This window comes from Elgaria multicarinata, chromosome 21 (genome assembly GCF_023053635.1).
Source record: "Elgaria multicarinata webbii isolate HBS135686 ecotype San Diego chromosome 21, rElgMul1.1.pri, whole genome shotgun sequence".
NCBI classification, from domain to species: domain Eukaryota; kingdom Metazoa; phylum Chordata; class Lepidosauria; order Squamata; family Anguidae; genus Elgaria; species Elgaria multicarinata.
In genome coordinates this window covers 4,955,880-4,970,655 of record NC_086191.1, presented here as the reverse complement: position 1 = coordinate 4,970,655, position 14,776 = coordinate 4,955,880, and the positions used below count along the sequence as shown (strand labels likewise).

Below are 14,776 nucleotides of genomic sequence, written 5' to 3'. Positions count from 1 at the left end.
TGTGAACGTGGCTGTCTTTCTTTTCTCATCTCCGTCTCTCACTTCCTTCCTGCCCCCCCCCCCGCATGGACTCTTGGGTTCTTCTATTTCCAAACCTCACTCCGAGGGGTAAACACAATAGAGTCTCACCCCGTGGGCTCAGATAAAGGATCTCAACCCTTTGGCATCGGGACATTTTGAGAGAGGAAATAGGCCACCCTTTAAAAATCAAAACAATAAACAATCGTGCACACGTCCCCTTCCTACGCTCCTTTGAGATGGGTTCTGCAGTTCTATCCATCCTCACTGTATATCCATTCTAATGCATGTAACATCAAAGAAAGGACCAACAGGGGACGTCGGACGTCTTCAGTCTTGTGCGGATGTATTTATTCTATCCCGGATCAGAGACAGCATTTGCCGGCTTTAGTATCACCCGGCCAAAAATATTTGCTAGAGACTGGACAGGGGGGCTTCATACTCCCCCCCTTTTACAACATTTTGCTTAGAGCAGGGCTGGGCAAAACGGCGCCCGCTCAGATGTCATTGGACCATGCTCAACATCTAAGGTCCTCCTCCGATGGAAGCTCGGAGGATGGCAACAAGGCAGAGGGCCTTTTCAGGGGTGGCCCCTCAATTATGGAATGATCTCCCCGATGAGGCTCGCCTGGCACCAACACTGTTATCTTTCCGGCACCAGGTCAAGACTTGTCTCTTCTCCCTGGCAGTTAACAACATATGCTGAGCTTTTAACTGTCCCCAGAATAGTTTGTTTTCAATGGATTTTTTTAAAAAATTGTTTTTAACTGTTGTAAACCACCCAGAGAGCTTCGGGGCGATATATAAATATAAGAAATAATAATAATAATAATAATAATAATAATAATAATAATAATAATAACAACAACAACAACAACAACAACAACTTGTTGTCCATTACCATTGGCAATGCAGGCAGGGGCTGATGGGAGTTGGAGTCTGAGCAACATTTGCCAGGCCAAATGTTCCCCGCCCCCTGGCTTGAATCAAGGGCTGAATTGCAGATGTTACACCTCCCCCCGGCCAAAGAAATCCCTCCCTCATCTCTCAGTCGCTTCAGAAGGTTTAGCACAAAAACCTCAACTCCTTCTCGACTGAGCCAAGGGAGGATCAAATCCTGCCCAAACTAAAGCTTTGAGCAAGGATGCCGGGCCATGATCAAAAAGAGGGCGCGTGTCCTCTTTCTTAGGGGCCAGTCTTCTATTTGAAGGGCTGTCTGGTCCAATTCGGGTTCGATCCAGCCTTAGTCATACTTAAAGTAGACCCATTGAAGTCCATGGGACAAGTCTTCTCTAAGCCTGGAGCCTACCCACAGTCACCCACACTAGAGTAATGTACTTCTATCGCAGGTCTAAGAACTCTTTCCGAATTTGTATCGATACAGATAAATGGGCGCCTGCAAACCTGCGTTCCGGTTTTGGGGGTGATGTAGCCTTTGTTGGCGACAGGCAAGTGGACACCCGGCTCAAAAACGATTTCAGTCGGGTGTCCGTGAGGCATAATTTAGAGGCATGAAGCATATACTCTCACCGTTGTGTCAAAAAGATGGCGGTGCTGGTGTGTGTGGGGGAAAGTTTATAAGTAACACAACATCTCCCTTGAGGACTCCGTTTCGCAATGGGAGATAATGAGATGTTGATGGGATGGAGGAGGAAAAGGTGCTTGACCTGACAGGAAGTGAAAGGGTTTAGTGGTCCGTTGCCAGGATCTCTTCTCGATCCTCCCAGAGTGCAGGACATGGACTAATGGGCTCAAGTTACTGGAAGCCAGATTCCGGCTGGACATCAGGAAAAACTTCCTGACTGTTAGAGCAGTACGACAAGGGAACCCATGACCTAGGGACGTGGTGGGCTCTCCCACACTATTGGCCTTTAAGAGGTAGCTGGACAGCCACCTATCAGGGATGCTTTAAGGTGGATTCCTGCAATGAGCAGGGGGTTGGATTCGATGGCCTTATAGGCCCCTTCCAACTCTATTATTCGATGATTCTTCCAAGGCACCGTTAGTTTCGAGAAAGGGTTTGTGGGAATCCTACTCCGAGCCCTGGACAGAGGACGCTTCTGTTTCTCTCTGGCCTGCACCGTTCAAGGAAGCATTTGTCCCCATAGTAAGCGGATTTTCCTTGGCCGAACCAATATTTATACATCCAGACTTGGCCGGCGGCCATCTTGGGCTCGAATAACAGAGGCAAGCTGGTTACTGTGGCAACGCAGAAGGCCTGGCATGGAGGCTGCTTCTTCGTGAGCCTTGCCCATGAGGAAGCGGTAGCATCGCGACAGCGCTCCGGACCCCGGATAGCCTTCCGATTAAATGACTTGGAATGGCTGAGGATTCTCAAAATGGCGACCCTTCCACTCATGGCACCCACCCACCCCATACAGAGAACTGAATTGAGCTGCAGCAAACATCTTAAGACTTCTGATCGACGACGCAAAAGCTCCAAAATGGGTCGATCCAGTCGGGGGAATGCGCCCCGTAGCCGTTTTTGATCTGGCGGCCATTTTGATTTCTATGCGGGAATAAGCAATGGAAGGAGATGAGCAGGGAATGGGAAGGGCGTTTGGGAGGTGGGGGGAGGTACTGACCATACGCAGAGTTGCTGGTGCCATCGTGGTTTCCGGTGGCTGTTACGACATCTAAAACGGAAAGGAGAGAAGAGACAGGACGGGGGGTCAATTGGGTCAAGGTGAGGGAGAGTCTTGTGCAGAAGCAGCCGTGCTTGGGCACACTTGGGGAAGGAAGAAGCAGTCAGCCGAGGAAACGGCAGGGAAGTTCATGCCGCAGCGGACCCGACGGACGGTGCCGGGAAGCCAAAGAAGCAAAAAACGAAGTGGGGACTTGTGAAGTAGACTCCCATGTCTCCAGAAGTCCTCCCCACCTCAAAACCTAGACCATAATGAGGAAGAGGAGGAGATAAATAAGCAAAGGGTTCTTCTTTTGATTCGGGCACCCAAAGGTGCCAACGCCCTTGTTTAAGACAGCAAAATAGCCTCCTAAGTGTTTGCTGAGAAAATCTGTGTTCCTTGCGAATAGATTGGAAATCTCTCTCTCTCTCTCTCTCTCTCGTACACACACACACACACACACACACACACACACACACACACACTTCCTTATTCTTACACCCTTTTCACCAAGCAATCACCCCATCCTAAACTCTGGAATCTGAAGGACAATGCGTAAGGAAAATTGGTCTCAATTCACAGCCCTTGTTTACAGAGGCAGGTAGTCCCACACAGGGTGTTACAACCATTGAGTCACCCTCACAACCCCACAGTTTGCATTCGGTTGTAAATCTCACCTTGCTGATCCACTTGCAAGAAAGAAAACACTTTGAAGAGCGCCCTGATTATTAAGGGGCTCTTCCCCTCCCAGGCCATGCTCACAAGTTCACATGCCAACAGATCCGAGACTGACCAGTTGATAATTTCAGGACAGTTGATAATATCAACACAGGCAGGTTTCGTCTTTCTCCCCACCATGCCTGTGATCCGTATCAAAAGGGGCACCCCATGTAGGAGAAAGTCCCATAACTAGGGGTGTGCTCCACTCCGTTACGGATCCCCATATCCGAAGTGGAGCAGGCCAATCCAGACCTTCGAAGCCCAGTTCCGGAGCGAATCGGGGGAGAGTCGGATCGACCCAAACCGATTTAGGCCCGATCCGGTTCCGAAGCGGTTCAGGTAGGAAGTGCACAGCCCTAGCCATAACCCTAATTTCATATACCCATCCTCCAAATTCTAGCTCCAAATGGAGTATTTCACCATCTGGGGGTGATTCAATTTCCTTGGACTTCTATGGTCCAAACTAGATGTGAGTCTATAATAATAATTAAATGTCTGCCCGAAATTTGAGATCTGTTGGGGGAGAGCCCTCCTCTGCGTCCCACATATGCATTATGGTGGGACATGGGACAGGGCCTTCTTCGTTGTGACACCCCGCTTGTGGAAAACTTTCTCCTTGGAGGCCTGACTGGTGCAGACGCTAGCTTTGTTTTAGCGCCAAGTTAAAACATGGCTTTTATCAAAGCCTTTGAGGGCGAAATTTGCCTAAAGCTGCACATAATTTTAATTGCTTTTATTGCTTTTAAAGTTTCTACGGGTTTTAGCTTGGTAATGGTTTAATACGTTTTTAGCTGCAGACATTATTTCTTGTCTCATACTGTTTGAACTGATTTTATCTGTACGCTGCCCTGAGATCCCAAGGATCTGTTTTCATTTCTTCTTATTTTTTTTTACAATATTTATCTACTGCTCCCCGTTCACGAATTTCAGAGCGGTGAACAAATAGAATAAAAGAATAAAAACCAGAACAAAATAGGATGGGATACACAAGTTTTAATAAACACCCACCTGTGAGCGAAATTAGGTGGGTGTCTACACAGGACAGGGCCTTCTCTGAGTGGCCCCACACCTGTGGAACAAACTCCCATCGGAGGTCTGCCAGGCACCATCCTTGCAGGCTTTTAAAAAGGCCCTAAAAACGTTTTATTTTACCGTGGCCTTCTCACGAGGAGCACCGTTTTGCTGCTATTGCCTTTTGTTTTTCTTGATGATTTCACTGTTAGCTTTTATTGTTTTAACTGCTATTTTACTGCTATGTTTTTATCGCTTTTAACGTTTAAACTATTCAATGTATTTTATTGTTCTAAGTCGCCTTGTGAGGGCTTCTGCAGTGAAAGGCAGCCAAGAAACGTTTCAAATAAATAATAATAATAGTATAAGTTTAAACTGATTTTTTAAAAACTTTCCTCGTGTATCTTATTTTGTATTTTCATGGCTTTAATGGCTGCGACCAAAAAAAAAAGGAAGAGAGAGTCTCTAGTGTTAAAAAGTAGAAAAGTTTTAATCTCTTTGTACAGATGTCTCAAACGTTTAAAAATGTATTGTTGTTACAAGACTTTTTGAATAAAAGCTCGACATTTCAGATCTGCTGATCCTTCTTCCAGGGAGGGGATCCACACTATTGCTTTTAAAGCGCTTTAAAGCACTTTGAAAACGTTTTGAAAACTGTATATGCAGTGTGTCCTGGGCCCCAACAGTTGTCAAAACTTTTATAAAGCGCTTTAAAGCAGTAGTGAGCCCCTTCTCTGTGAGCCCCTGCCAAAGGAAGTGAGGCAGGTGGCTACTAGGAGCAGGGCCTTCTCCGCTGTGGCACCCCGGTTGTGGAATGAGCTCCCCAGAGAGGTCCGCCTGGCGCCTACACTGTACTCCTTTTGACCTTTTTATTCTCTCAGTAGTTTAACACTTAATTTTAACTTAAATTTAAATTTTACTGTTTTAACTCTGTATTTTAATTTTATATCAATTTTGCTGCATGGTTTTTATCCTGGTTGTGCTTTTTATACTGTATTTTGTATTTGTGCTTTTAACCTGTTGGTTGTTTTATTATGGTTTTAATTTTTGTGAACCGCCCAGAGAGCTTCGGCTATTGGGCGGTATAAAAATGTAATAAATAAAATAAATAAATAAATAGTGTAGATCCTGCCCGGGAGCTGATATAATAAAATAACATGAACTACCAAAAAGTCCAAATGAAGCAGTCAAAAGACTTCCTTGCGTTCTTTTTGCCTGTTGTATCTGCAGCATCTCTTCCTTTTTTTGGTTTCACGTAATGCTTTTCCCCTCATCACTTTGACGTTTAATGGTTGCGAACCACCAAGAAACGTAACGATAAATAAATAATTCCTATTATTTAGAAATGCCTCATACAGGCGCAGGGTTTCCGCTTTCGGTGGCAATCGTCCAGGCGGTGAGGGTCACGTCCAGCCTGGTCCCAGGAGCTCAGACATTATGGGAGTCTCCTGCACCCCCCCCCCCCCCAGCTGAAACGACAGAGACACTACATCCTGTCTTCCTTAAATCTTCTTTTTCCCACAGCCCTTTCAAACTTGACGCTCCCAACACAGCCTCTACATTCACATGCCTCTGCACGAAAGCCAGAGAGGAAGGCAGGGCGGGGGGGGGTGGTGAGTGGGGGGAGGGAGGTCTTCTGGCAGCAGGAAAGGGCCTTACACAGTCGTCTTTGTTCAGCTCGGAAAAAGAAGTTTTATTGCTGGACTGGGACGCCGCGCCAGCTCCGTTTTGCTCCAGCAAGAGCCGCGCGCAACAGTAGAGTTCCTTCCTGGCCCAAGCAGCTGTAAAGATGCCCCCCCTTCCGTCCCCCAACACTGCTCACCTTGACAACTCCCCGTGTACTTGGCCGCGTTTTCTACGTCTTGTTCGAATCCGCTTCTGCGGGAGAAGAGGGAGGGAACGGGAGAAGAGAAATCTCATTAAGCCTGCCGGGCTGATTAAATTCTCCGCTAATTAATCAATTGGTTGGCACCCAGAAAATGAGAGAAAGGTGGTGGGGGCCTTTACAGCTACAGGGGCTGCCCGAGAGAGCTGCCCAATCAGCTCTTGTTTTCTCCCCCTCGTCCCCTGCTGGTACGGTTCGAAGGAGCACAGCGTGTGACGGATTGGGCCGCGGCAGTAGGCTGTCTCCGGGATTTGCAAATGGCAGCGGGTGGTTCGAGGCCTTGGAGAAGAGGCCTTGGGCAACCGAGAGGGAATCGTAGAGCGAAACCTCAGCTCCTCAGAGATCTTTCTGTTGGTTTCAATTATTTTAAAAGGGGGAAAAGGCCAGCTCCGAGTTTTCATGACGATGGAGGAATATTGGGGCAGAGTCAGCGGTGTACACCAGAACCAACAAGAGCTTCTCATAGTCAATGGTAGAATCTCCAAGAGGCCTAGGATGGGACTGGATGGAGCTTTGCTTTATCATTCATAGAATCATAGAAGAGCAGAGTTGGAAGGGGCCTACAAGGCCATCGAGTCCAACCCCCTGCTCAATGCAGGAATCCACCCTAAAACATCCCTGACAGATATTGTCCAGCTGCCTCTTGAAGGCCTCTAGGGTGGGAGAGCCCACAACCTTCCTAGGTAACTGGTTCCATTGTCGTACTGCTCTAACAGTCAGGAGGTTTTTCCTGATCTCTAGCCGGAATCTGGCTTCCTTTAACTTGAGCCCGTTATTCCGTGTCCTGCACTCTGGGAGGATCGAGAAGAGATCCTGGCCCTCCTTTGTGTTACAACCTTTTAAATATTTGAAGAGTGTTATCCTGTCTCCCCTCCATCTTCTCTTCTCCAGGCTAAACATGCCCAGTTCTTTCAGTCTCTCCTCATAGGGCTTTGTTTCTAGACCCCTGATCATCCTGGTTGCCCTCCTCTGAACACGCTCCATCTTGTCTGCGTCGTTTTTGAATTGTGGAGCCCAGAACTGGACGCAATTCTCAAGATGAGGCCTAACCAGGGCCGAATAGAGAGCAACCAGGACCTCATGCGATTTGGAAGTTAGACTTCTATTAATGCAGCCCAAAATAGCATTTGCCTTTTTTGCAGCCACATCATATTCAGCTTGCGATCTACAACAATTCCAAGATCTTAATGAAAAATAAATTCATTCATTGATTTATTTTATTTTTTAAATAGCCTGTTTTTCCAGCATGCATTCAAAGCGTTTTAAAAAGGAGGAGGAAACTGAATAAAAACTGCCATTGCAAAAAATAATTAGGCTACCAATTTTAAAAAAGTTTTTTAAAAAACCAACATGTAGACAGACTTCTCCATCCTGGTACCCTTCAGACATTTTGGACTACGACTCCCATGCTGGCCGGGACTGATGGGGGTTGAAGTCCAAAATATCACCTGGTTGGGGAGGGCTGTGCCAGCCAGCCGTAAGCTAATGAAATATCTGATGGCCCATCAAGAAAGGAAGATTTTATGGCCCTCCCGGAATTGAACGCAGAGCCGAGAACTGGAATTGCTTCCTGATTTAATCCGGTTTACCTGATCCCATCGCTGAAAGCGACACAAGCCCCGGTGCGCAGCCAGATGCAATACGGATCACGGGAAGCCAGGCAGCTCCTGTGATGGAGGAGAGAGAGAGAGAGAGAAATTTGTCCTGGGGTGTACGGTCCTCATCCTTGGAAGGCATTGCATGGATTCCGAGGGGATCCGCTCCAGTACCTCCAATCTAAAGTGGTACACTCCGCTAACGGCTGCAAGAATGGCAACTCACCCCACACAGGAAGCGACGGAGTGATAATTTCCCGCCTGCTGGAGAGGCAGTGTGGTGCAGTGGTTACAGCAGGGGACCCCCCCCCCGGCCCTCCAGATGTGGCTGGTCTTCCACTTCCATCAACCCCACTCAGTCGGGGATGATAGGAGCTGGTGTCCAACAATGCCTGGGGAAGGCAGTGGCATTTCTCACTCCTGCATTAGAGGATCGTACTAGATCTATTTTACTTAGATTACTAACTCTGCACAAACAAAGCTTCCGTAAGCTCTACCGGATACCACAGCATGCCCCAATGTTGACCTCTGGATGTTTCAGCTGGGGCTGATGGGAATTGTTGGCCAAAAATATCTAGAGGGGCCAGAACTCCCTCCCTCCTCTGATTTACAGCAGTAATTTACCTACGTTTTGTTTTCATTTTTACTCTAGAGTAGGCACAGCCACCCCCCTCCGATCCAGATCTTCAAAGCCCCCCTATCGCCCACTTTAGGGTCCCAATCTGAACCATAGCCCCTGTGCCTACTCTAGAGTAAAAAAATGAAAACAAGACATTAGACCGCATAAGGCAGAGACTGCAGCTAAAGCCTAAGTTTTACATAAAACAGCAGACATTTGGTGGACAAAAGCCAGCTGGGATACATATATTTATTCATATTTATATCCCCCTTTCTTGAGGAACCAATAGAGGCTTACATGGTCCTCTTCCTCCTCTCCATTTTATCCTCACAACAACCACCCTGTGAGGTAGGTTAGCCTGAGAGTCAGTGACTGGTCCAAAGATAACCAGCCAGGGGACTAGAACCCGGATCTCCCGAGTCCCAGTCCAACACTCTAACCACTGTACCATACTGTCTTCACCCTGTGGCAAAAGACCACCAGAGATGGGGGCCTCCTGTGCTTCAAGGAACGAGATTGTACCATACATGGGCTGGATGGTGCGGGACGTGGGACCCCTCGGTTCCAGGCCCTACGGAATAGAAGGCAACGATTTGAGGAGACCAAGAGGTCTTCAGTGGGATGTGGGCCCCAAAACTGGACAACAAAAACTTTAGAGATACAGCTAAGAAAGAGAAACGCACGGCCCAACAAGAGGGGTTCCCCTCGTCCCCATTTCACTAACCTCCGGCAAGTGCTATAGGCAGCACATCGGCTGAGGGGCACCCGTACCACACAGCCAGAGAAGGCCACGTACAGGGCATGGTTGGCCTCATCCAGTTCGAAGCCCAGAACCCGCCGATCTTCCTTCTTGACGCTACACCTGGGGGAGGGGGGGAAGAGAGGATGAGCCTTGGCACTCGAGGTTCAAATCTGCTGGCCTTTTGGGGTGTTTTGGCTGCACCCCTTCCCCTGTTGATGCACTTCGTTTGACCCTGCCCACCCCCGGAACGTGGCCCCCGAGTGCCCCGCCGAAACGGAATTCGGTCCTGGACCATAGGCGTGCACAACGCATTACATGAGGGTGTGCACCCAGGGATATATATTTGAAAGGCGAACATCTATTGAATACTCGATCACAAAGGATATTATTTTATTCATTTATTTATTAAACACTATAGGTGCTGATGCCCTGTTCCTGGCAGAGAGGCTTCCACCCAGCAGAGCGATTCCTTTTCATTCCTGCTGTCAGGAGCCATGGCCCTTGATCCTCCCAGAGTGCAGGACACGGAATCATGGGCTCAAGTGACAGGAAGCCAGAGTCCGGCTGGACAGCAGGAAAAACTTCCTGACTGTTAGAGAGGTACGACAAAACCTCAGGAAAAAACATCCTGACTGTTAGAGCAGCACGGCAACAGAGTCAATGACCTAGGGAGGTGGCGGGCTCTCCCACACTCAAGGCCTTCAAGAGGCAGCTGGACAGCCATCTGTCAGGGATGCTTGAAGGTGGATTCCTCCATTGAGCAGGGGGTTGGACTCGAAGGCCTTATAGGCCCCTTCCAACTCTACTATTCTATGATTCTATGGTGCTCTCTTAGAGGCAGTGGTTCTTCTGCCCTCCTCAATTCAGCCCTTTTTGCTTGAGACACTAGGGTGTGCCGGGGCACACCCCTTGTGCACACCTATGTCCTGGACTTGAAAGAAGTTCAACACCCCAGTTTTAAACCTTGGTCGCTTTCTCATTGGTCTCTCAAAGGCATCTGATGAAAATGTGAACAGGTTTTCAAATTCGGGGGCGTCCATGTGGAAACCAATTAAGCCATCCAATCGTCGACAGCAGGGGAAGGAAGCAAAGCGGGGATTATTTAGGCACCAATCCTAAATGCATGAATTAGCTCGGAAGCCCCACTGAATACAGGGGGATTTACTTCCGAGTAAGCTCTGCTCCTCCTAACCATCTGTTGACGATTATTATTATTATTATTATTATTATTATTATTATTATTATTATTTATATAGCACCATCAATGTACATGGTGCTGTACAGAGTAAAACAGTAAATAGCAAGACCCTGCCGCATAGGCTTACATTCTAATAAAATCATAATAAAACAATAAGGAGGGGAAGAGAATGCAAACAGGCACTGGGTAGGGTAAAACTAACAGTATAAAGTCAGAACAAAATCAAGTTTTAAAAGCTTTAGGAAAAAGAAAAGTTTTTAGCTGAGCTTTAAAAGCTGCGGTTGAACTTGTAGTTCTCAAATGTTCTGGAAGAGCGTTTCAGGCATAAGGGGCAGCAGAAGAAAATGGACGAAGCCGAGCAAGGGAAGTAGAAACCCTTGGGCAGGCGAGAAACATGGCATCAGAGGAGCGAAGAGCACGAGCGGGGCAATAGTGTGAGATGAGAGAGGAGAGAGCTTCTAAAGGTCTTAGCATGGTCACACTGAATCTCCCCTTCCTCCACTGAGGATAATTTTGGCTACACCTGTCTTATCCAACTGACTGGATCAGCTTCCCCTGTGGAACTTCAGGCTTCTACAAAGGCCCAGAGGCAGCCTTCAGAGCTCTACGGGCCATCCAAACCAAAGCAAAAACTCCCAGAGTTCCATGGGAGAAAGCGGCCATGACAGGTGGGGTCAAACATTCCGTCAACCTGGCGGAGTTTCTCGGAAACAAACGTTCAGATGTTTTAATCGTTTTAATTCATTTGCGGCAAAGAAAAGAGTCCGAAAGCAGGGGCGGAGGTTAAGAAAACGATATCTGGAAGTTATACGGAAGGACAGGAGGGGAAACAGATCTCTAAAAATACTTGAAAAACAAATAAATTTAAAATAATAGATGACAGAATTGTTCTCTATGTGTGTGTGTTTTAAAAAACAACTACCCCAGACCAGATAAGAATGTTTTTGCCTGTTACGCTAAGTAAATGTTGTTTTATTTTTATCGCAGCGGTCCCCGCTGACAAAATTCTGCGCTTTTAAAGCTCCTGATAAGTCAAAGCGAGGGATTCGTCTGGTGGGTTTGTATATGTGTGTGTGTGTGTGTGGTAGGAAAAAAATGGCCCCATTTGCCAAGTCAGGAAGCCGAAGAGACCTTCACGCCTCCTCATAAAAGCGAGCGGGACGGTAATTTCCACACCGGCGCTCCGGAGCACACCTGCGAATGCTGTTAACGCAAACTGGAAAGCGACAGGAGAGGTGGGGGTCGAAGCGAAAGAGATACGTTTCTAAATCAAACGTACATTCCAGCTGTTCAAGGAAGAAGGCCAGTTGCGAAGAGATAAGCGTGGGTGTGGAAGGCCAGGGGTGACCTTGTCGCGAGGCGTCTGTCTAAGCCTGAACGGTTTCCAAGAAGGCGCGATAGCAGGCCTTGCATACTGTGCTGCACTTATTATTATTATTTTCATGCGACCGTCGGTTCGGTCAAACAGGTCCGGCAGGTTGTGGCGCTGCAGCAAAAAAAGAGGAAAACCTGCCGGAGCTGTTTAACCAGAGGCAACGGAGTCGGGGGAGCATTTGCCCCACAGGCCTCCGGCTCGAAGGATTAGGAGCACGATGTGGAAAAGACCTTGTGGAATACTTGTGGGATTGTGGAAATTGAATGGGTTTACCATTGGATCCAAGTGAAACTGACAAGATTAGATACAAAGCAATTTGTTCACACCTACATTGAGTTTTTGGGGCTGTTCAGAAGACACCTTAAACCAGAGCTTTAACCACAGTAAATAAAGCTTTGTGCTTTATATTCACCATGGTTAAAGCCATGGTTTAAGGTGTCTTCTGAACACAGCCTGGCTTTCTGGCTTAACCACCGTGGTTTAAGGTGTCTTCTGAACACAGCCCGGCTTTCTGGCTTAACCACCATTGTTAAAGCTGTGGTTTAAGGTGTCTTCTGAACACAGCCTGGCTTTCTGGCTTAACCACCATGGTTAAATCCGTGGTTTAAGGTGTCTTCTGAACACAGCCTGGCTTTCTGGCTTAACCACAGTGGTTAAAGCCGTGGTTTAAGGTGTCTTCTGAACACAGCCTGGCTTTCTGGCTTAACCACCGTGGTTTAAGGTGTCTTCTGAACACAGCCCGGCTTTCTGGCTTAACCACCGTGGTTAAAGCCGTGGTTTAAGGTGTCTTCTGAACACAGCCTGTCTTTCTGGCTTAACCGTCGTGGTTTAAGGTGTCTTCTGAACACAGCCTGGATTTCTGGCTGAACCACTGTGGTTAAAGCCATGGTTTAAGGTGTCTTCTGAACACAGCCTGGCTTTCTGGCTTAACCACAATGGTTAGAGCCCTGGTTTAAGGTGTCTTCTGAACATAGCCCAGCTTTCTGGCTTAACCACAGTGGTTAAAGCCCTGGTTTAAGGTGTCTTCTGAACAGGGCAATTGTTTTGTGTTTGGTAGTTCTGGTTACATAAGTCAGGTGTTACATCATTTATACATACACATATATCTGTACATCCCATATCAATTCAGATACAAATTACAAGTTTCTGCCCGGATTGGAAGTCAATTTTTCTAGCGTTACCCCCCTCGCACCCACTCCAATTGTCTGCATCTAACAACGGGGTAAGTGGGTTCCTCCCCTCTTTTTCTTTGTTCACAAAGTCAATAAACTTCCTCCATATCCTCTCAAATAAATAAATTGGATAAATCTGAATTATTGTTTCGTATGAGGATGTTACGTTCATACGGTTTTATGCTGTCAACGTTAACATCCTTATTTACGGGATGACATTTGTAAATTGCACCTTGTAAACAGAGGGTGAAATTTATAATTTCATCCAGTGGATCAGTAATACAAAATCTAGCTGCAATTCCAATCCCCCGACACACGCTATTATTACGCGAGGACCAATTGGCCCCGCAATCCAGACTCACCGGGATGGACGATAGACTGAGACCTCTTCTAGCAATAGCGTCTCCACTGTGGCGTTCTCGTTGGTCCGGGAGAGCAATTTCAGCACCGTGCCGTCTTCCGAGCCCAGGAAGAGAACCGTGTAATTCCGAAACGGACCAGCTGCCGTGTCTACAGCCAAGTGGGTCAGCTTGTACCTAGGGTGGGTGGAAGGGAGGAAAGGGGCTTGGATACTTTGTACGTTTACCCCTTCTCCCCAAAAAAGGTCCTGGGTTCAAATCCCGACTGTCTCCATTTTAATACTGGGTGCTCAGAGCAGTGTGTGGACCTGTTCAGAAGACATCTTAAACCATGGCGGTTAAGCCAGAAAGCCCAGCCATGTTAGAATCATGGAATAGTAGAGTTGGAAGGGGCCTAGAAGACCTTCGAGTCCAACCCCCTGCTCAATGCAGGAATCCACCCTAAAGCATCCCTGACAGATGGTTGTCCAGCTGCCTCTTGAAGGCCTCTAGTGTGGGAGAGCCCACAACCTCCCTAGCTAACTGGTTCCATTGTCGTACTGCTCTAACAATCAGGAAGTTTTTCCTGATGTCCAGCTGGAATCTGGCTTCCTGTAACTTGAGCCCGTTATTCCGTGTCCTGCACTCTGGGAGAATCGAGAAGAGATCCTGGCCCTCCTCTGTGTGACAACCTTTTAAGTATTTGAAGAGTGCTATCATGTCTCCCCTCCATCTTCTCTTCTCCAGGCTAAACATGCCCAGTTCTTTCAGTCTCTCTTCATAGGGCTTTGTTTCCAGACCCCTGATCATCCTGGTTGCCCTCCTCTGAACACGGTAAACCATGGCTTTAACCATGGTAAATAAGGCTTTTTGCTTTATTCACCATGGTTATAGCCATGGTTTAAGGTGTCTTTTGAACATGGGCCGGCTTTCTGGCTTAACCACCGTGGTTAAAGCCGTGGTTTAAGATGTCTTCTGAACAGGGGCTATGTGGTTTGGCAGGCATGCTTAAAAGCAGCCGGTCTGACTCTATCTGTGACAGGCAAAGGTTTACCGGCTGGTGGTTTTGGTAAACCACGGTTGCTCTGTGACCGATGGCACAGCTTCATCCAGGAGTGGGAAGGACTTGATGAATCCCAGCATCTCATCGGGGAAATCGTTGGACGTTTTGTAAGCCGAAGCCTTGCCAATGCCGGCACAGCAGCCGGGTCTGCGAGGGAAAAGACACCACAAAGGCATTGGGGGAATTAGGAGGTAGTGGTAGATAGTGGTGAGCAGAGGACCTCAGAAGCTCCACCCCACTTCTGAACAGGACAGCTTTCTGCCCAGCCCACCTCCATTGTTTCTGAGCCTGTCTTAACAACATTGAGGACTAGTAACTTTTAAAAAGCTAAGACATTAAAACGCACACACACACACACAATCCAATTTGAAAATATATTATTACGACATTCTGCGCACGAGGAGATGAATGGTGAC

The 14,776-nt window shown here is 47.5% G+C and overlaps 3 protein-coding genes across 4 annotated transcripts in view; 2 read left to right on the top strand and 1 right to left on the bottom strand.

Moving 5' to 3' along the window:
* The window catches only part of BNIPL (BCL2 interacting protein like), a 276,141-nt gene that overhangs the window by 160,599 nt on the left and 100,766 nt on the right, over nucleotides 1-14,776 (top strand). The gene's annotated exons all lie outside the window — the stretch shown is intronic.
* The window catches only part of SEMA6C (semaphorin 6C), a 117,037-nt gene that overhangs the window by 23,525 nt on the left and 78,736 nt on the right, over nucleotides 1-14,776 (bottom strand). For both annotated transcript variants that reach the window (XM_063145715.1, XM_063145716.1), the window contains exons 12-17: nucleotides 14,352-14,507; nucleotides 13,322-13,495; nucleotides 9,197-9,334; nucleotides 7,848-7,925; nucleotides 6,196-6,251; nucleotides 2,604-2,654 (exon numbers count right to left, since the gene is read on the bottom strand). In XM_063145715.1, the coding sequence (XP_063001785.1) occupies nucleotides 2,604-2,654; nucleotides 6,196-6,251; nucleotides 7,848-7,925; nucleotides 9,197-9,334; nucleotides 13,322-13,495; nucleotides 14,352-14,507 (653 nt within the window). The remainder of the gene's footprint in view (nucleotides 1-2,603; nucleotides 2,655-6,195; nucleotides 6,252-7,847; nucleotides 7,926-9,196; nucleotides 9,335-13,321; nucleotides 13,496-14,351; nucleotides 14,508-14,776) is intronic.
* Nucleotides 11,534-14,776, top strand: part of PSMD4 (proteasome 26S subunit ubiquitin receptor, non-ATPase 4) — a 331,723-nt gene continuing 328,480 nt past the window's right edge. Inside the window, exon 1 of the mRNA XM_063145734.1 lies at nucleotides 11,534-11,537. The gene's annotated coding sequence lies outside the window, so the exon portion shown is untranslated. The remainder of the gene's footprint in view (nucleotides 11,538-14,776) is intronic.